The sequence below is a fragment of the Chiloscyllium punctatum genome, chromosome 28 (assembly GCF_047496795.1).
Source record: "Chiloscyllium punctatum isolate Juve2018m chromosome 28, sChiPun1.3, whole genome shotgun sequence".
In the NCBI taxonomy this organism is placed as follows: domain Eukaryota; kingdom Metazoa; phylum Chordata; class Chondrichthyes; order Orectolobiformes; family Hemiscylliidae; genus Chiloscyllium; species Chiloscyllium punctatum.
The window spans coordinates 18720871-18738030 of NC_092766.1; the positions used below are offsets into that span (position 1 = coordinate 18720871).

The window sequence follows — 17160 nt, forward strand, 5'->3', positions numbered from 1 at the left end:
TTCCACAAAGTTAACTTTCATTCTCTGAACCCCATTCAGATTCTCATTTACATCGTTTATGTAGACATAACAAACAAGAAGACAGTCAAACTGATGGATATGGCACACAACTGTCACGGCCCTTCAGTCACACCTACAACCTTCGATCACCAGCCTGTGTCGCTTCTTTTGCATCAATTTACAAGTTATCCTGGACTACATGTGGTTTAATCGTATTTATCAGTTACCTCAGCTCCAGAACATAAACTCCCTAAACTTGTGTGTCCCTACCAACCCTCCAAAGAGAATAGCATCCAAACCGTGCTTTTCTCATGGCTAAGTCATGTAATCTATAAGTTCCTTAACTGTGGGTAACTTATCACGGCCAATGAGACTAAATTGCGCATCTTTGCACTATGGGAGGAAAGAGTCGAAAGAGTAGAAAAGAACTGCAGATCGGGCATCAGCTGAGGAGCTGTAGAGTCAGGTTTTGCACATAATCCCTTCATCAGGAATGGTAGCGGGCTGGGAAAAAGTGGGGGATGTGAGACTGGGTTGAATGTACCTTGGAAGGTGATAGGTAGATGCAGGGGGGTGGGGGGGGGTGATGGTGATAGGTCAGAGTGGAGGGTGGAGCGGACAAGTGAAAATCTAACCCTAGTACCTGGTACAGTGAGGCAGCTCTGCTAACCACTGAGTTACCATGCCACTCGAACATTTCTGACTGAGCATTACAGTGGAGTATCCTTGGCCCACCATCTTCAGCTACTTCTTCATGACTTTGTGACCATTATGAAGTTAGAAGTTAGAATATTTGCTCATGACATAACAAGATGCAGCAAATTTGCGACTCCTAAAACACTGAGGTTGTCCATGGCCAAGTGCAACAAGTCCTTGATAAAATTGACAAGTAACATTCATGCTACAACTATCTGGCATTTATCATCTCCAGAAGGAAACATACAGTCTTGAGATTCATATCATTACTATCATTGAACACCCACTATCACCATTCTGGGGATTTATCAATGACAAGAAAATAGGCTGCACTTGTCATATATTTACTGTGGCTAAAAGATCAAATCCAAAACCTAGAATCATGCATCGACTTTTACGCGACCTTCTCAGAAAAGCCTGTGCACGATCCACGAGGCACAAATTTTTAAATGCCAAAATTCTAACAATAGACGAAGAGCTGGACACTATCAATGCCAAAACATTCCATGTCATAGGTACACGAACCATAAAGAACTGGTTCCTCTAAAACGGCTAAGAGTGCAAGACGATAAAAAAAATGAGTAGGAGTAAGCCGTTCTGCTCCTAAAATTTGCTGCACCAGTTAGTAGGATGATGGCTGATCAGACATTCTTAACTTCCACATTTCTGTGTTTTCACAATAGCATTGCATTCCCCAAGTCATTAAGAATTTGTCTTCCTCATCGTAAATTTTGCATATTCTCCCTCCACAGCTCTGAGTTCAAAAAACTCATATCACATGAGGGACGAGAATTCTCATCATTTCGTTCTTAATTCTGAGATGATTCCCTCTGGCCCTAACCTCTCCCTTGAGGTCAACGTTCCTGTCAACATTTACCCCGTCAAGCCCTCAAAGCTCAGCATAGGCAGTGCGTTCTATCTACAAGCAGGTCTGCAACAAATAATACCGAAACACTTTATGCGGAATCTTTCCAATGCACAAACTCTATCATCTACAAGAAAAAAGGTAGCAGAAATATTGGAACGCTATTACTTGCAATTTCCCCTTCATCTCACTAAATCATTCATGCTTGGATTTATATCAACGTTTCTTTTGTGTTCCTCGTGCAGAATCCTTGGAATTTCTCCCGAATGGCGTGTGGGGTTCTCGACATGACGTGAACTTCAGCATGTTGGTGTCCTTTATCTTGCATTTCTTTTTAGCTCTTGCTCTTTTTCTTTAATCTTCGTTTTCTTTTCTAAATTCTGGACAATGCGGGAGAAAGAGAGACTTTTGGCTGCAACAGCAGGGACAGTAAAACAAAGACGAGACGGACACTGTTCCAAGGCAGCCCAGAATCTCCCAGCGAGAGAGGATCACGTCCCAAGCTGCATTTCCCGCCCTAGACTCTTAAGCAAGATCGTGGCTCCAAGTCCAAAGCTAGGCTCAGGTGCCTGGAGAGGGAGAAGTGGCGTTCTTAGCACAGTGCATCTGTCTCCTGGTATGGCAGTTTTGTTCCAGCATGGTGATCTTGTCCTGGCGTGGACGTTTTGTCCCTCTGTGGAGGTCATCTTCATCTTTGGCGTCCAGATGTTCCAACAGCCTGACAGGCAGTCTCGTCCAGGAGTGGTGATCTCGTCCAGGATTTGCAGTGAAGGGCTGGCATGGCAGTCTCCTTTGGTGGAGGCTTCTAGCCCAGTATTCCAGTGGCCCATCATGGCGATCATGTTTTGGAATTTTAGTCTCCTCACGCTTGCGACTTCAGATTATTCCATTGTTCCTGAATTGGCTTCTCCCCAGCCTAGGAGTCGTTAACTAAACTGTGATGAACTTTATCATAATTTTATGCTTTTCTTATTTTGTATGACTTCTGTCAGTGACGTAAATACCATGTTGGGGATACTTACAAGCATTTTCACCATATTTTCATATAAAAGTACACATGACAATACATTTCGGTTTCATTCTATTATATTCTATTTGGTGACTAAGCAAGCGATTCTCACAACGCTTGAAGAAATTGGAAAAAAATAGCAAAACAAAGGGTGCTTTCCAGTGTTCACTTTTAATATGCCTCTAGATTTCTGGAGTCTTAACCAATAAACATTAATTGATAAAGCCAAATAAAAGACATCTCACCAGTTTGAGTGAGGTGATGGCATGATGGTATTGTCACTCGACTATTACTCTGGACACAAATGTAATGTCCTGACTGAGTTCAAATTCCAACCCCACCCCCATGGCAGATTGTAGGATGTGAATTCAGTAAAACTCTGAAATGATGACAATGTATCCAACCCAATTGTTTGACAAATAACCCCTTGGTTCACTTCAAGAAGTGGGAAACACGCCACTGTCTGTCTCAATGTTGCTCAGGTGGAGGTGTTCGAGAGATTCTAGGTACTGTGAATAACTCTCACCAGAAGTCCAGTTACATCTCTGCAGTCAAGAAAGTTTACCAAATGCTTGTATTTCCTCAGAAGGTAAGGAAACCCGGCATGTCCGCAATGACCTTTACCGACTTTTATAAATGTACCATGGAGAACATTCTAAATGCACCATGGAGAATATTCTGTCACGATGCACTAAAGCTTGGCATGTCAACTGCTCTATCCAAGAACACAATGAGTGACATAGAATTGTGAACGGAGCGAGTTCATTGTGAAAAATAGTATTCCTTCCATTGACCTCATCTGTATTCCCCGTTGCCTCGCGAAAGTAGCCAACAAAATCAAAGACACCCCCACCCCGACCATTTTACTCTTGCGCTTTTTCACATGGACAGAAATGCAAAAACGTTTTAACAGTTACCAATCGACTCAAGAACAGCCTCTTCTTCCCTATTATCAGACTTACGAACAGATGTCGCATTTATTCGAGTCGGTCTGTCTCTGCACCTTCTCTGTAGTTGAAACATTATATTTTGAATTCTGTTCTGTTATCTTAATATACTTCTGAAAAGTATGATTTGTCTTGAGAGTGTTTAAAAGAATATTTTTCACTTTATCTCGGTACAAGTGACAGTACAAAATCGAATCAAATGAAAATATAATGCCGTTTAGAATTGAAAACATCCATCGTTACCTGATCTGGTTTATATGTGACTCCAGACTTACAGCAATGTGCGTGGCTCTTAACTGGCCTCTGGATAATAAATACTGGGCTAGCCAAGCATGTTTCCAGTGAAAGAATAATAAACAAAATTAAGGTCATTAGAAAGAAGAACTTGAAGCCCTTACCTCTTGTGTTTGTCTTGGCACAGCAGTTTTCCAGTTTCCTGATATAAAGAGAAACGGAATAGTTCATAAAATATGACTTCTATCAGGTTAATTTAAGTGCAAGAATTTTATAGCACAATAACACAAAGACAAGGATATAGAGCAGAATAGATTCACAGCACCAAAAAACATTCCATACCTGAATGGCGATTCCTGTATCTCCATCCCGTGACAATAGTCAATATAGCAAGGAGGAAAATAATCGCTAATGCACTCCCATAAAGATTTAAAAGGCAATTGTTATGCGGAGCTTCTGAAGAAAAAAAAATCAAGAGTTCTTAAAAGTATATAATCTGCACCAATACGCAGTTGTAGAAAACAGATGGAGACACACCGAAACGTAGCTGGCAATGGGGAGTAATTTCGTAGCCTGCTGGAAAAGGAATAAACAAGTAGAATAGAACATAGAACATAGAACAATACAGCACAGAACAGGCCCTTCGGCTCACGATGTTGTGCCGAACTTCTATCCTAGATTAAGCACCCTCCATGTACCTATCCAAATGCCGCTTAAAGGTCGCCAATGATTCTGACTCTACCACTCCCACGGCAGCGCATTCCATACCCCCACCACTCTCTGGGTAAAGAACCCACCCCTGACATCTCCCCATACCTTCCACCCTTCACCTTAAATTTATGTCCCCTTGTAACACTCTGTTGTACACGGGGAAAAAGTTTCTGACTGTCTACTCTATCTATTCCGCTGATCATCTTATAAACCTCTATCAAGTCACCCCTCATCCTTCGCCGTTCCAACGTGAAAAGGCCGAGAACTCTCAACCTATCCTCGTACGACCTATTCTCCATTCCAGGCAACATCCTGGTAAATCTTCTCTGCAACCTCTCCAAAGCTTCCACATCTTTCCTAAAGTGAGGCGACCAGAACTGCACACAGTACTCCAAATGTGGCCTAACCAATGTCCTGTACAGCTGCAACATCACTTCACGACTCTTGAATTCAATCCCTTTACTAATGAATGATAATACACCATAGGCCTTCTTACAAACTCTATCCACCTGAGTGGCAACTTTCAAAGATCAATGTACATAGACCCCAAGATCCCTCTGTTCCTCCACCTGACTAAGAACCCTACCATTAACCCTGTATTCCGCATTCTTATTTGTTCTTCCAAAATGGACAACCTCACACTTGGCAGGGTTGAACTCCATCTGCCACTCCTCAGCCCAGCTCTGCATCATATCTAGGTCCTTTTGCAAACGACAAATGCCCTCCTCACTGTCCACAACTCCACCTATCTTCGTATCATCTGCAAATTTACTGACCCACCCTTCGACTCCCTCATCCAAGTCATTAATAAAAATTACAAACAGCAGAGGACCCAGAACGGATCCCTGCGGAACTCCACTTGTAACCGGGCTCCAGGCTGAATATTTACCATCTACCACCACTCTCTGATTTCGACTGGTTAGCCAGTTTTCTATCCAATTGGCCAGATTCCCCTCTATCCCATGCCTCCTGACTTTCCGCATACGCCTACCATGGGGAACCTTATCAAATGCCTTACTAAAATCCATGTACACTACATCCACTGCTCTACCCTCATCCACATGCTTGGTCACCTCCTCAAAGAATTCAATAAGACTTGTAAGGCAAGACCTACCCTTCACAAATCCGTGCTGGCTGTCCCTAATCAAGCAGTGTTTTTCCAGATACTCATAAATCCTATCCCTCAGTACCCTTTCCATTACTTTGCCTACCACAGAAGTAAGACTAACTGGCCTGTAATTCCCGGGGTTATCCCTATTCCCCTTTTTGAACAGGGGCACAACATTCGCTACTCTCCAATCCCCTGGTACCACCCCCGTTGACAGTGAAGACGAAAAGATCATTGCCAACGGTACTGCAATTTCCTCTCTTGCTTCCCACATAATCCTAGGATATATCACGTCAGGCCCGGGGGACTTGTCTATCCTCAAGTTGTTCAAAATGTCCAACACATCTTCCTTCCTAACAAGTATCTCTTCTAGCTTGCCAGTCCGTTTCACACTATCCTCTTCAACAATACGGTCCCTCTCGTTCGTAAATACTGAAGAGAAGTACTTGTTCAAGACCTCTCCTATCTCTTCCGACTCAATACACAATCTCCCACGACTGTCCTTGATCGGACCTACCCTCGTTCTCGTCATTCTCAGGTTTCTCACATACGCATAAAATGCCTTGGGGTTATCCTTGATCCTATCCGCCAAGGATTTTTCATGCCCTCTCTTAGCTCTCCTAATCCCTTTCTTCAGTTCCCTTCTGGCTATCCTGTATCCCTCCACTGCTCTGTCCTAACCCTGTTTCCTCAACCTTATGGATGCCTCCTTCTTCCTCTTTACTAGATATTCAACCTCCCTCGTCAACCAAGGCTCCCTCACACGACCATTTCTTTCCTGCCTGATAGGTACATACATATCAAGGACACGTCGTATCTGCTCCTTCCACCACATCCTTCCCTGACAGCCTATGCTCCCAACTCATGCTCCTCAAATCCTGTCTTCCAGCATCGTAATCTCCCTTCCCCCAATTGTAAAATCTACCTTGTAGTGCGCACCTATCTCTCTCCATAACCAAGGTGAAAGTCACAGAATTGTGGTCACCATCACCAAAATGTTCACCCACTAACAAGCCCATCACTTGTCCCGGTTCATTACCGAGTACCAAATCCAATATGGCCTCCCCTCTGGTTGGACAATCTACATACTGAGTTAGAAGAGCTTCCTGGACACACTGCACAAAGACCGCCCCATCCAATCTACTTGATCTAAAGAGCTTCCAATCAATATTTGGGAAGTTGAAGTCGCCCATGACTACGACCCTGTGGCTTCTGCACCTTTCCAAAATCTGTTTCCCAATCTGTTTCTCCACATCTCTGCTGCTATTGGGGGGCCTATAGTAAACACCCAACAAGGTGACTGCTCCTTTCCTATTTCTGACTTCAGCCCATACTACCTCCAAAGGCAGATCCCCCTCAACTTCCTTTCTGCAGCCGTTACACCATTTCTAATTAGCAATGCCACCCCCCTCCTTTTTTACCACCCTCCCTAATCTTACTGAAACATCTGTAACCAGGAACCTCCAACAGCCATTCCTGTCCCTCATCTATCCATGTTTCCGTGATGGCCACAACATCGTAGTCCCAGGTACCGATCCACGCCTTAAGTTCACCCACCTTATTTCTGATACTCCTTGCGTTGAAGAATGCTGGAAAGTGACTGTGGGATAGAAAACGCACATGAAGTGTGTGTGTGTGTGTGTGTGTGTGTGTGTGTGTGTCTGTGTGTGTTTGTGTGTGTATGTGTGTGTATTTGTGTGTGTGTGTGTTTGTATGTGTGTGTTTGTGTGTGTGCGTGTCAGAGACAACTAAATTATGCAAATATAATAAGATTAAAAAAAACACTGAAATCGTTGAAGTGTCCAGCAGCGAAGGAATTTGTAATATTCTCCATGTGTCACTGATTATTTGCTACACAAAGCCTAATTTTATTCCCTGCTCGGATTTTATCCTCAGTTACAAGCATTATTTGTGTCAAATCCAAATTCCACTTTGTCTCCTGGAGTGGATAACAGTCAACATTTCAGGGGGGAAATGCAAAACTTTTCACTTATAGTTCTATACTTTCGGCCTCACATTTTACTTCTCACAGATAATCCCTCGTGACCTTTTCAGAATATACCCCATTGTTTGTATACACTGACATGTGCAACAAGATATCATTGCAAGTTGGAAGTTCAAACACATATCACTGACTTTAAATTTTTAACTGTGCATTTGTTTTACTCGTCAATAAGGTAAAGTTTAAAGGAGATGAACGAGATGGGCAAAAAAGTTTGGTTTGACAGAGATGATGGCGAGTGCCTGGAATGCTTTGTCAGGGGAGGTGGTATAAGCAGACAACACCAAAGCTTAAGAGAAAAGTAGACAGACACATGATTCAGATGGGAATGGAGGGATATGGGCAATATACAGGTAGATGAGATTAGGTTAGAAAGGTATCATTTTTACACATATATGTTGGATCAAAGGGCTTATTATAGCGCTGTACTGTTCTACATTTCTACCATTGAAGACGGCTTCAGTTTCACAAATTGGTGCTCGTTATTGTTAAGAAGCTGCACCTCCGCAATTAATAATTCTCACAGCTACCAGGAAATTATAGGGCTGTGAGCCTCAAGTAGCTGATAGACAAATTATTGTAAAAGGTTCTCATGAGCACGATCGATAAGCATTTAGAAGCCAATCAACTTATTAGCAATAGACAGTAACGTTTTGTGCGGGGGAAGACGCGCCTTGCTAAGTTGATCGAGCTTTTTGAGCAGGTGACAAAGATGGCTGATGAGAGAACACTGGTTAATGTCTGCATGGACTTCATTGAAGCCTTCAACAAGATCCCTCATGACAGATTGGTGCATAAGGTGGGGTCGCATGTTATCGGGGTGGGCTGGCAAGATGTTACAGAACTGACATCGTATTAGAAGACAGAGTGTCGCTGTGGAAGGACGTTTTTTCGGAATGGAAGACTGTGACTCGTGCTGTTCCACAGGTTTCAGTGCTGGGACCTCTGATGTTCGTGATGTACAAAGATGATTTGGACAAAAACGTGGCTGGTATAATTAATTAGTTTGTGAACGATACAAACACTTCTGAAATTGTGGATAGTGGGGAGGATTGTCAGAGGATAGAGCAGGCTATAGAACAGTTGAAGGCATGGACAAAAATAGCAGATGGAGTTTAATTCGTACAAATACGAGTTGATGCATTTTGGAAGGTTATGTACAGGTGCAAATTATACACGGAATGGCAGTACCCTTAACTATATGTAATATGGAAGGAAATAGGCATGCTTTTCTTCATCAATCGGTGTATTGAATACAAGAGTTGGCAGGTCATGTTATAGTTGTATAAGACTTATTTCTGCCACATTTGGAATACCGCATAAATTCTGTTCACCACATTGCCAAAAGGATGTGGATGCTTTGGGGAGGGTGCAGAGGAGTTTCAAGCATGTTGCCTGGTATGGAGGGCACTGGTTGTGAAGAGAAGATCAGGATTTCTTTCACGAGAATTAAGGAGGTTGAAAGAGGCTTGATTGAGGCCTACAAAATCTTGAGAGGTGTAGACAGGGTGGATAGCAAGAAGCTTCTTCTAAGAGTGTGATCTAACTTAATGGGGTTCACGAGTTCAAGGCGAGAGGAGAAATGCTTCAGGGAGTAATGCATGGGAAGTTGTTTATGCAGAGGGTGATGGAGACAACGTATTTCCAGCGGAGGTGGTAGAGGCAGGCATGTTCGAATCATTTAAAATATATCAGAATCAGTACAGTGTGGAAACAGTCCTTTCAGGACCACAAGTACACACTAACCCTCCAAAGAGTAACCCACCCAGGCCCATTCCCTATCTTATATTTGCCCCTGACCAATTTCCCCAATTTACACATCCCTGAACATTATGGACAATTTATCATAACTAATTCACCTAACCAGCACATCTCGGATTGTGGGAGGAAACCAGAGCCCTGGAGGAAACCCATACAGACACGGGGAGAATATTCAAATTCCACTCAGGCAATCACCAAGGCTGGAATTGAGCCCAGGCCCGTGCTGCTATAAATCATTGGGCAGAGAGCAGAGCGATATAAATTCTTAGAAAATAGGCGACAAGTTGAGACAGAGGATCTAGAGGACTGAAGGGCCTGTTCCTGCACTGTAATTTTCTTTGTTCTTTGTTCCCGACTGAGCTAAATAGTATTTTTTAATGTTTTGCAAATGCCATGAAATACAGATACCATTCAAAGGCAGTAAGACTAAAGTCACAAAATGAAAGTTGCATTTCCCAACCTCAGTCGGCAAAATTTCAAATTAATTCATATCCTCCATTACAGAAGAATGTCAAACACAAACAAATGTCAATGATACAGAAAGTTAAACATCAGAAGCATTTGTGAATGAAAGTTACAAATTGTAAGATAATTAACCGTGAATACAAGGCAGCTTTTGTAATATTACATTTCGTATTCTTAATAATGCAGCTATAATTCGACCTTACAACAAAAATTGAAGTGACATTTAATCGTTACCTTTCTTTTGTGAAACACATTCAGAGATGAGAATTTCTTTTGAGTTGACTTCAGCTGAGCAACTGCAGACAGAATCATATTTCCAAGCTTCCATCGGCACTCTTATGTGGCTGATGATGCTGTATGCCCCGTCAGAGTCTATTGCCTCAGTAAGCATCGAACCCACAGCATTCCATGTGGAAGCATTCCAATGGATGGTGAGCGTTTTAGATTTGACATTTTGAACTAAACAAATCAATGGGACAACGTCCATCTGAAAAACGTCATTCCGTGGTGGGTATAACATCAGTATATTTGAGGGACCTGCTAAGATTGGGAGGAATGTTAGAATTAATATTCGATCATTATTCATAGGGTTTATGCTGTGCTATGTGAGTGGGTTTCAATTCTTACCCGCGATGTGCAATGTCGAGCCATTTCCAAAAATGAAAGCCGTTCCATATAATTTCCGAGCTGCGCAGTAATACTGACCAGAGTCATGCCTTTGAACATCTTCAATCACAAGAGAATAAATAGTTGCATCCATATTAATTTCACCCGAAAATCGTTGTTTTTGGGGGAAGTTTTTCCTCACAATATAAACAAGTTGTAGATATTCTCGCTGATGGTGTTTGTACCACAGAACAGCTCCACTTGCAAACCAACCCGTGTGGCAATGCAGTTTAATAGTACTTCCAACAGAAACACTCTGGATTGGTGGGGTCTGCAGGAAGACTGTCTCAGAGACAATAACTGAGAAAAAAAAGAACATCAACTTTGAAAAGACCAAAAAAATAAAAACCTTTAGCAGCATCTGGCTTAAAACTGAGCGAAGGATCATTGAAGTTTTAGAGCCATATTGTTTAATTCTACGACATGGTGAGACAAACAAAACGAGAATTTTAAAAAATAGAAGGAAAGAAAGAAGGAAAGAAAGAAAGAAGAAAAAGGAAGAAAGAAGAAAAGGAGGAAATGAAGACAGACAGAAAGAAAGATCAAATTTAACTGCAGAATAACCGTTGTATCTAATGAAACATCATATCAAACATAATCACTCTTGTAATCTCAGAAACGCAGCAGACAAATCTGCTGAACGGATAAGACCACAAAGGATTCTGCCATAAATTTAAGATAAATAGTTTTGATTGTTTTGGAGCAGCGATTATGGACAATGTCCATTGTCAATAAAACGACAGACCTTGTTTTCCCAATATTGGTCAGGAGTTGTGGAAATTTCTTCAATTTTGATTGATTTTTGATAATTTAGCTCTTCAACAGAATGTTGTTATTGTAAAATATTGCTACTTGATATTCTATGTGACCAAATTCTCAGCAATTTTACGACGGAAATATGAACATCTCACCTGGCAAAAGATGGAACAGTGCAAATCGAGTGAAAACATTCATTTTCAGATGCTGAGGTTGTTGCTGTCAGTTTCACAATAATTCTTTGCTTTCGTGAATATTGATCAGGAGACACCAACTTGTGAAGTGCACTGCTGTGGAAATTATTTGCTGCATTTAAAAATAGCTGCATGGAAACTAGAACACAGTGCAAATGATAGCTTTTAGTTTCCTGTTTACACGCTTTGTCCACACACAGATGCATATACAAAGGCCAACAGATAGAGAGAAAAATATAATTCTCAATATGTTGAGAGGCAGTTTCCGGTCCAACATAAGAATGAAAATGTTGCATAATGCTGAATTTAGCATTTTTAGTTCATCTTATATGTGGTCATGTTTTGATTTTGAAGTTTTCTCGCTCAAGCATGTATAGCCATTACTTGCAATAGCAAAATAGTGTTAGATTGTATAATAAAAGTTAAAAGCTTAGTCACTTCTTTCAACTAATGAATCTAATCTCATGCATGTTTTGGCTTCAGTTCATAGCATATCAACTCATACTCAATGGGTGGACATCTGGCTTCTGATACAGAAGTTTAAAGTTTCAGGCACCTTTTCAGGCACTCAAAAATCCAGAAAACATTGCTAATGCCAGCACAGGAGGAACAACATACCTTTCAGGTTACTTTATTTTTGGTGATGCATAACAAGGAGACACCATTTTATACTTATAGGTTGTTACAAAATACCATTCAACATTACTTTGGCCAAGAGCACGTGAAATTTCCCGAGTGTTTTTACGAACGTTTTCTGTCTCACAACGTTATCATGAAAATCTTGAGTTTTCACAAATTGCAGTTTGTTCGAACTTAAGCTGTAAAAACATATTGCTCAATTTATCGTATTCAGGCAGTGATGCCATTTTAATGCCACCATTGATAGTAGGATGCTTTGTGTTGACCATGATTATAAATCTTAATGTTGATTTACTACACGCCATGGTTAACACTGACCTGTTGTTGAGCATTAAACGTAAATGCTACCCGAGGTGATCATCATTTCATGGACAACTATTCTCTTTGCACACTTTTCCTTAATTACATACCAAGGCTCAGTTATCTTGGATTTGCTCAACTCTGCTCAGCTACATGTTTCGAAAATAGTCAGACATCCTTGCAGTGCATGGTTTCCAACAGGTTCCTGTCCTTTCAACTTGAATCAACAAAACTATCAGCACTGAACAAAGGAAGTTCCGATTCAATGTATATTTGCTTACATTTTGAGAGAGCTAATTGAAATATTTCAGTTGATGCATGTATGTTTTAATGAATGAGCTGGACTGTTCAAATTTGCATTTAGTTGAAATGTTCCACATTTTAAAGAGAAAGATTGTACCCTTTCAAATAAAGCTTAAATGCACTGATTAATAGATGCACCCCTTACTTTCAAAAGGAACTAGATTGCAAAAATATATGAATGTATCAAGTTCAGATTCGGAGGATTATATGAGTTTCTTTATGTTTTTATAGGATGTGAGTATCACTTGTCTGGGCAGCATCTACATCTCAGGGCAGAATCAAACACATTTCCATGGGTCTGGTGTTCACGTGCGGGCCAGCTGAGATAAGTACAGCAGACCTTCGCAAAACTTCGTCAATGTACGAGCTGGATTATCCAACAAGTGGCAATGGATTGTGTTGGCTAAATATTTATTCAGGTCAGTTCCACTACTTGCCAGTGACGGATTCAAACACGAATCTCCAGAACACCGTGGGCGGCACGGTGGCACAGTGGTTAGCACTGCTGCCTCACAGCGCCAGAGATCCGGGTTCAATTCCCGCCTCAGGCGACTAACTGTGTGGAGTTTGCACGTTCTCCCTGTGTCTGCGTGGGTTTCCTCCGGGTGCTCCGGTTTCCTCCCACAGTCCAAAGATGTGCAGGTCAGGTGAATTGGCCATGTGGAATTGCCCGTAGTGTTAGGTCAGGGGTATGGGTGGGTTGCGCTTCGGCGGGGAGGTGTGGACTTGTTGGGCCGAAGGGCCTGTTTCCACACTGTAAGTAATCTAAAAAATCCATTCATGGACTGTGAGTCTGGCGATAATATCATTAGGAAATTGTCTCTCATCCCTGAGACTTCTACATTTACACAGACACGATTAGTGCATTTTTCCCTTTGTCCCGACATGTGTATGGGGAATGCATATTTTATAAAGGGAATGAGGCAATGTCTTCGTAACCCCTCAGAATTTATTTCCTCCTGCATGGTGTGTACTTGAAATTGCTACTAATAGGCTTTTGTTAAAATTACGTGGCGATGAAAAAGTAGGATGGAGAGCATAATCGAATGGTAGAATAATCTCGCAACCTTCTTCATTTTCTATTCTATGAAAAATCCAGATTGTGTTACAGAACATTGCTTAAAAAACAAAACAATATTCAAAGCAACAAAGTTGGTAAATCACCCTATGTGGCAGAAGTCCTTAACATATTGCTTATTTGAACACCCCAGCAAAGAAAAAAAAGAACAAATTGAGAAAGGTTACCACATATTGTACTTATAAATGTGTGCATATTTTTTCATTTTGCACAGTACAAACAATACTTGTAGGAATACTTTCAGAATTAAAGAGTGAATTACATGCATCTTGATTGTGGTTTAAAAGAAACTTTAGGTGTGAAAGTATTTGTTCACGGGTACACATTTTCAATTGAAGAGAAATCAAAGACATAGTTTTGAAGCGATTGTTTTGTTTCCAACATCTTGAATTAAAGGAAAACAGTTTCAACTTTCATTTTTAATTAAGAAAAATAGTGTAACTTTTGACTTTGTTTCCTAATTTGCTGTTACATTTGATCTATTATAGGAACATCAGGACCTAGGAATCAAAAGAGGGTGTAGGAGATTCAGCCCTTCGATTATTTATATGTGAGTACCGGAATCAGCCCCAACTTCGATGCTATATCTGAGCAAGTGTTATATGAATGGGAAGAACTAACTCTGTTTTTCAGTCTATAAATGCAGTAGCATTCATTGATCAAAATACAAAAAAAAACTTCAGCACATCTCACTTAGAAATTATGCAGTTATGCTTTGTTGTGGTATCATTTCTCATAGCAATGCAGCCAATGATAAAGTTTTTTTAAAAAATTGAATTTGGTAAGGAATTCACAGATACAGAATTCATGGTCTATGTGGTGCACAGCTCAACGGTCAAAATGGAGCCATTCACCTGTAAAAATATTCCTCAAAATGAATGGAAATTGGCATTTCAAGAAATGCACCTCTGATTTTTTTGATATAAATTAAAAACAATATGACAAAAAAGTGCAGTAGTCAATGACGTTTACACTTATTTTTAATTATAACTTCATCCTAAAACGCATTGAATATAAAGTATGTATTTTTGAAGTTGCATATCAATAGCTGATAAATAAAGGAATATAGCTGATTTCAAAGCTGGTAAATTACACTAACTTACATGTGAGCACCATGTTGAAATGCTCGAATTGATGCTGTAACGTAGTTATAACGTATTCCTTATCAATTTATGAACAACATATAATATCGGAGTTTTCACATTGGATATATTTCACGGAGCACAACTGATGAATTGTTGTTCTTTCCTATTTAGCCACATAGTTAATAATGAGAGATTCAATTTATCAATGTTCATTTGTTAGATTGTAGCTAATAGTGAACGACAACAACTTTTTAAAATTGAACCTAAATGCAACATAGAACCAAAAATGCTTACAGCGTCCTTTCTTTAAAAAAAAAGTTATGCATTAATGTACTCTTAAGATAAAGTTACAGATATAATTAAATGGTATGCAACAATGATCAGAAGCATAAATATAATAATTTTTACAATAATTTCTCTATTCAAATAAATGTGACGGCTTAAAACAATTGTTTAGACCATTGCATGGATTCTATAGGTACATTAAATTATCAACTCTGGAAATATGTAATGGATTGGTTAGTTAACATTTTAGTTGATTCTAATCAAAATTCATCAGAAAGACTGATGAATCAGTAATATTCAAGTGATTCAAAATTGATATGGAAAATTATATCCTAATAGATGTAACTAACGTTAGTTAAACTCTGAAGAACAATGCTGAGAGAAGTAAAATTATTGTTAATGTTTCTAATATGCAGGTTAGTAATGTGAGTTTATTGTAAAACCGTTGAAGATGCCACACCCAGGACATACAGAGGCCAGGCTAATATTCTGGGAACACGACACAAAGCACACATTGTGGCTTATGTCATAATGCAAATCTATCATGACGGACTGGGACAGCATGCCGGAAATCAACAACAACCCCAACACGCAGTCCCGTAGTTACCACAGCAAGAAATATTTTAGAAGAAATATTCAAATCCCCAAACTGACAGATTTTCAGACCCAGGTTAAAATAATGTACCGAATGTTCTTGTACTGAATAACAGTCGCTTTTTATCACAGGTGATTCAAATCGAGGAACTGGTAAATAGTAAACGAAAATTAGGTAAACTGTACAATTTAAAAGTCAAAACACCTTTTAACAGCACCCTACCGACCACCTTCATAGAGAGAGATGCAGACAGACGAAAGCATCGAGAAAACCACACCCATGGCATGGGCAGAGAGAAAACAGACACAACACTATGCCTGTGTTCATTGCTGTGCTGGTTCTTGCTGTTCAATATCTTCTCCTTGAAGTTCATTTTCCTGTACAGTTCCACCAGTTTGGAAGTGGCACAGAGTATTTCCGTCACTTGTTAAGTGTCTGCGACATTTTCAATTTAAGGAAACATTGGTCTTCTTTTGTTTTAAAGTGGCTTACTGTAGAGATATTTCGCTTTTGGGTAAACACAAGATTACTTATTACTCTGCTGATCTGGCAAGCTAGCTTCTCTCTTGTTCAACTAAATGAGAATCAATCACTTTGCTGTTGTCAGGTAGAGGTCCTTTGTACATTTATCATTGATCTTTAGCTCACAAACAGTTCAGCTTCACTTATATCAAGCCCTTTCGAGTCCAATTCACCTGTACATGCGCTGATCCAGCGGGGGCACAAACAGACTTGAAAAATGGTAAAAAGAATCCCGTGATGTACTTCCTGTCGTACCTAATTTGCCTGATGCTGTCCTAACGTTTCAACCACTGCAGGCAACTCTCCAACCTGTGATCCCAGCACATCATTACCACAGGCAAATTGTACACCTGGAGACGAGCGTTTCAGTTGTACACCTATTACCTCTTCTACTCTTTCCACCAGACTTTCCAACCCCACGTATCCAATGACAGTTTTCTTTGTGCCATAAATTCCTCTTGTACCAATTTTCTGCCAATTGTCCTTCTGGTCTCCTCGACTCTCACCATCAAAAATTGACATTGTTATGTACCAGGCCAGAACCCCGCAACATATTTTCAAAAGTTAGCCGAGCGTAATAACTGTTTCTTATTTTAAAGGCAGATGTGAAGTACATATTCCAGTTGGGATGCAGTTGGTCAAACCTCTTGGCTTATTTGAAGACTGCAATTGAAACAGGAACAGAAGGGAATGGAAGTTAGTGTAACATAACTGTTGGAAAACTTAACTGATCAGACACAGGAACTACCCACTTAACTAAGGAACTACCCACTCCCGTAACAGACACGTTGGCAAAAATTAAATTTAGGCACGGGCAACTAGTGGCAGAAAAGATTTCAGAGACACATCAGTCAATAATCTGCTGAAGCTTGAAATCTTTAACTGGACTGCAGCATCTTCTGTGCAACAGCTAATCTAGCAGTTTCTCACTGTTACAAC

At 40.4% G+C, this 17160-nt stretch overlaps 1 protein-coding gene across 1 annotated transcript; it reads right to left on the reverse strand.

Annotated features, from left to right (window-relative positions):
• Window positions 1-10021: 10021 nt before the first annotated feature.
• On the reverse strand, window positions 10022-16743 carry LOC140453912 (uncharacterized). Its single transcript, XM_072548767.1, has 3 exons — window positions 16554-16743; window positions 10426-10764; window positions 10022-10335 (listed from the first exon to the last, which is right to left on the reverse strand). Exons 1-3 carry the CDS (start codon window positions 16741-16743, stop codon window positions 10022-10024), a joined length of 843 nt encoding a protein of 280 aa, XP_072404868.1.
• Window positions 16744-17160: the final 417 nt, after the last annotated feature.

Coding starts and splice junctions, on each gene's coding strand:
- LOC140453912 (XM_072548767.1), bottom strand. CDS start 16,743: ATGTCAATTTTTGATGGTGAGAGTCGAGGAGACCAGAAGGACAATTGG. Junction 10,765..16,553: donor AGGTGTACAATTTGCCTGTG/GTAATGATGTGC, acceptor TTTTTTTCTCAG/TTATTGTCTCTGAGACAGTC. Junction 10,336..10,425: donor CTCGACATTGCACATCGCGG/GTAAGAATTGAA, acceptor CAATCTTAGCAG/GTCCCTCAAATATACTGATG.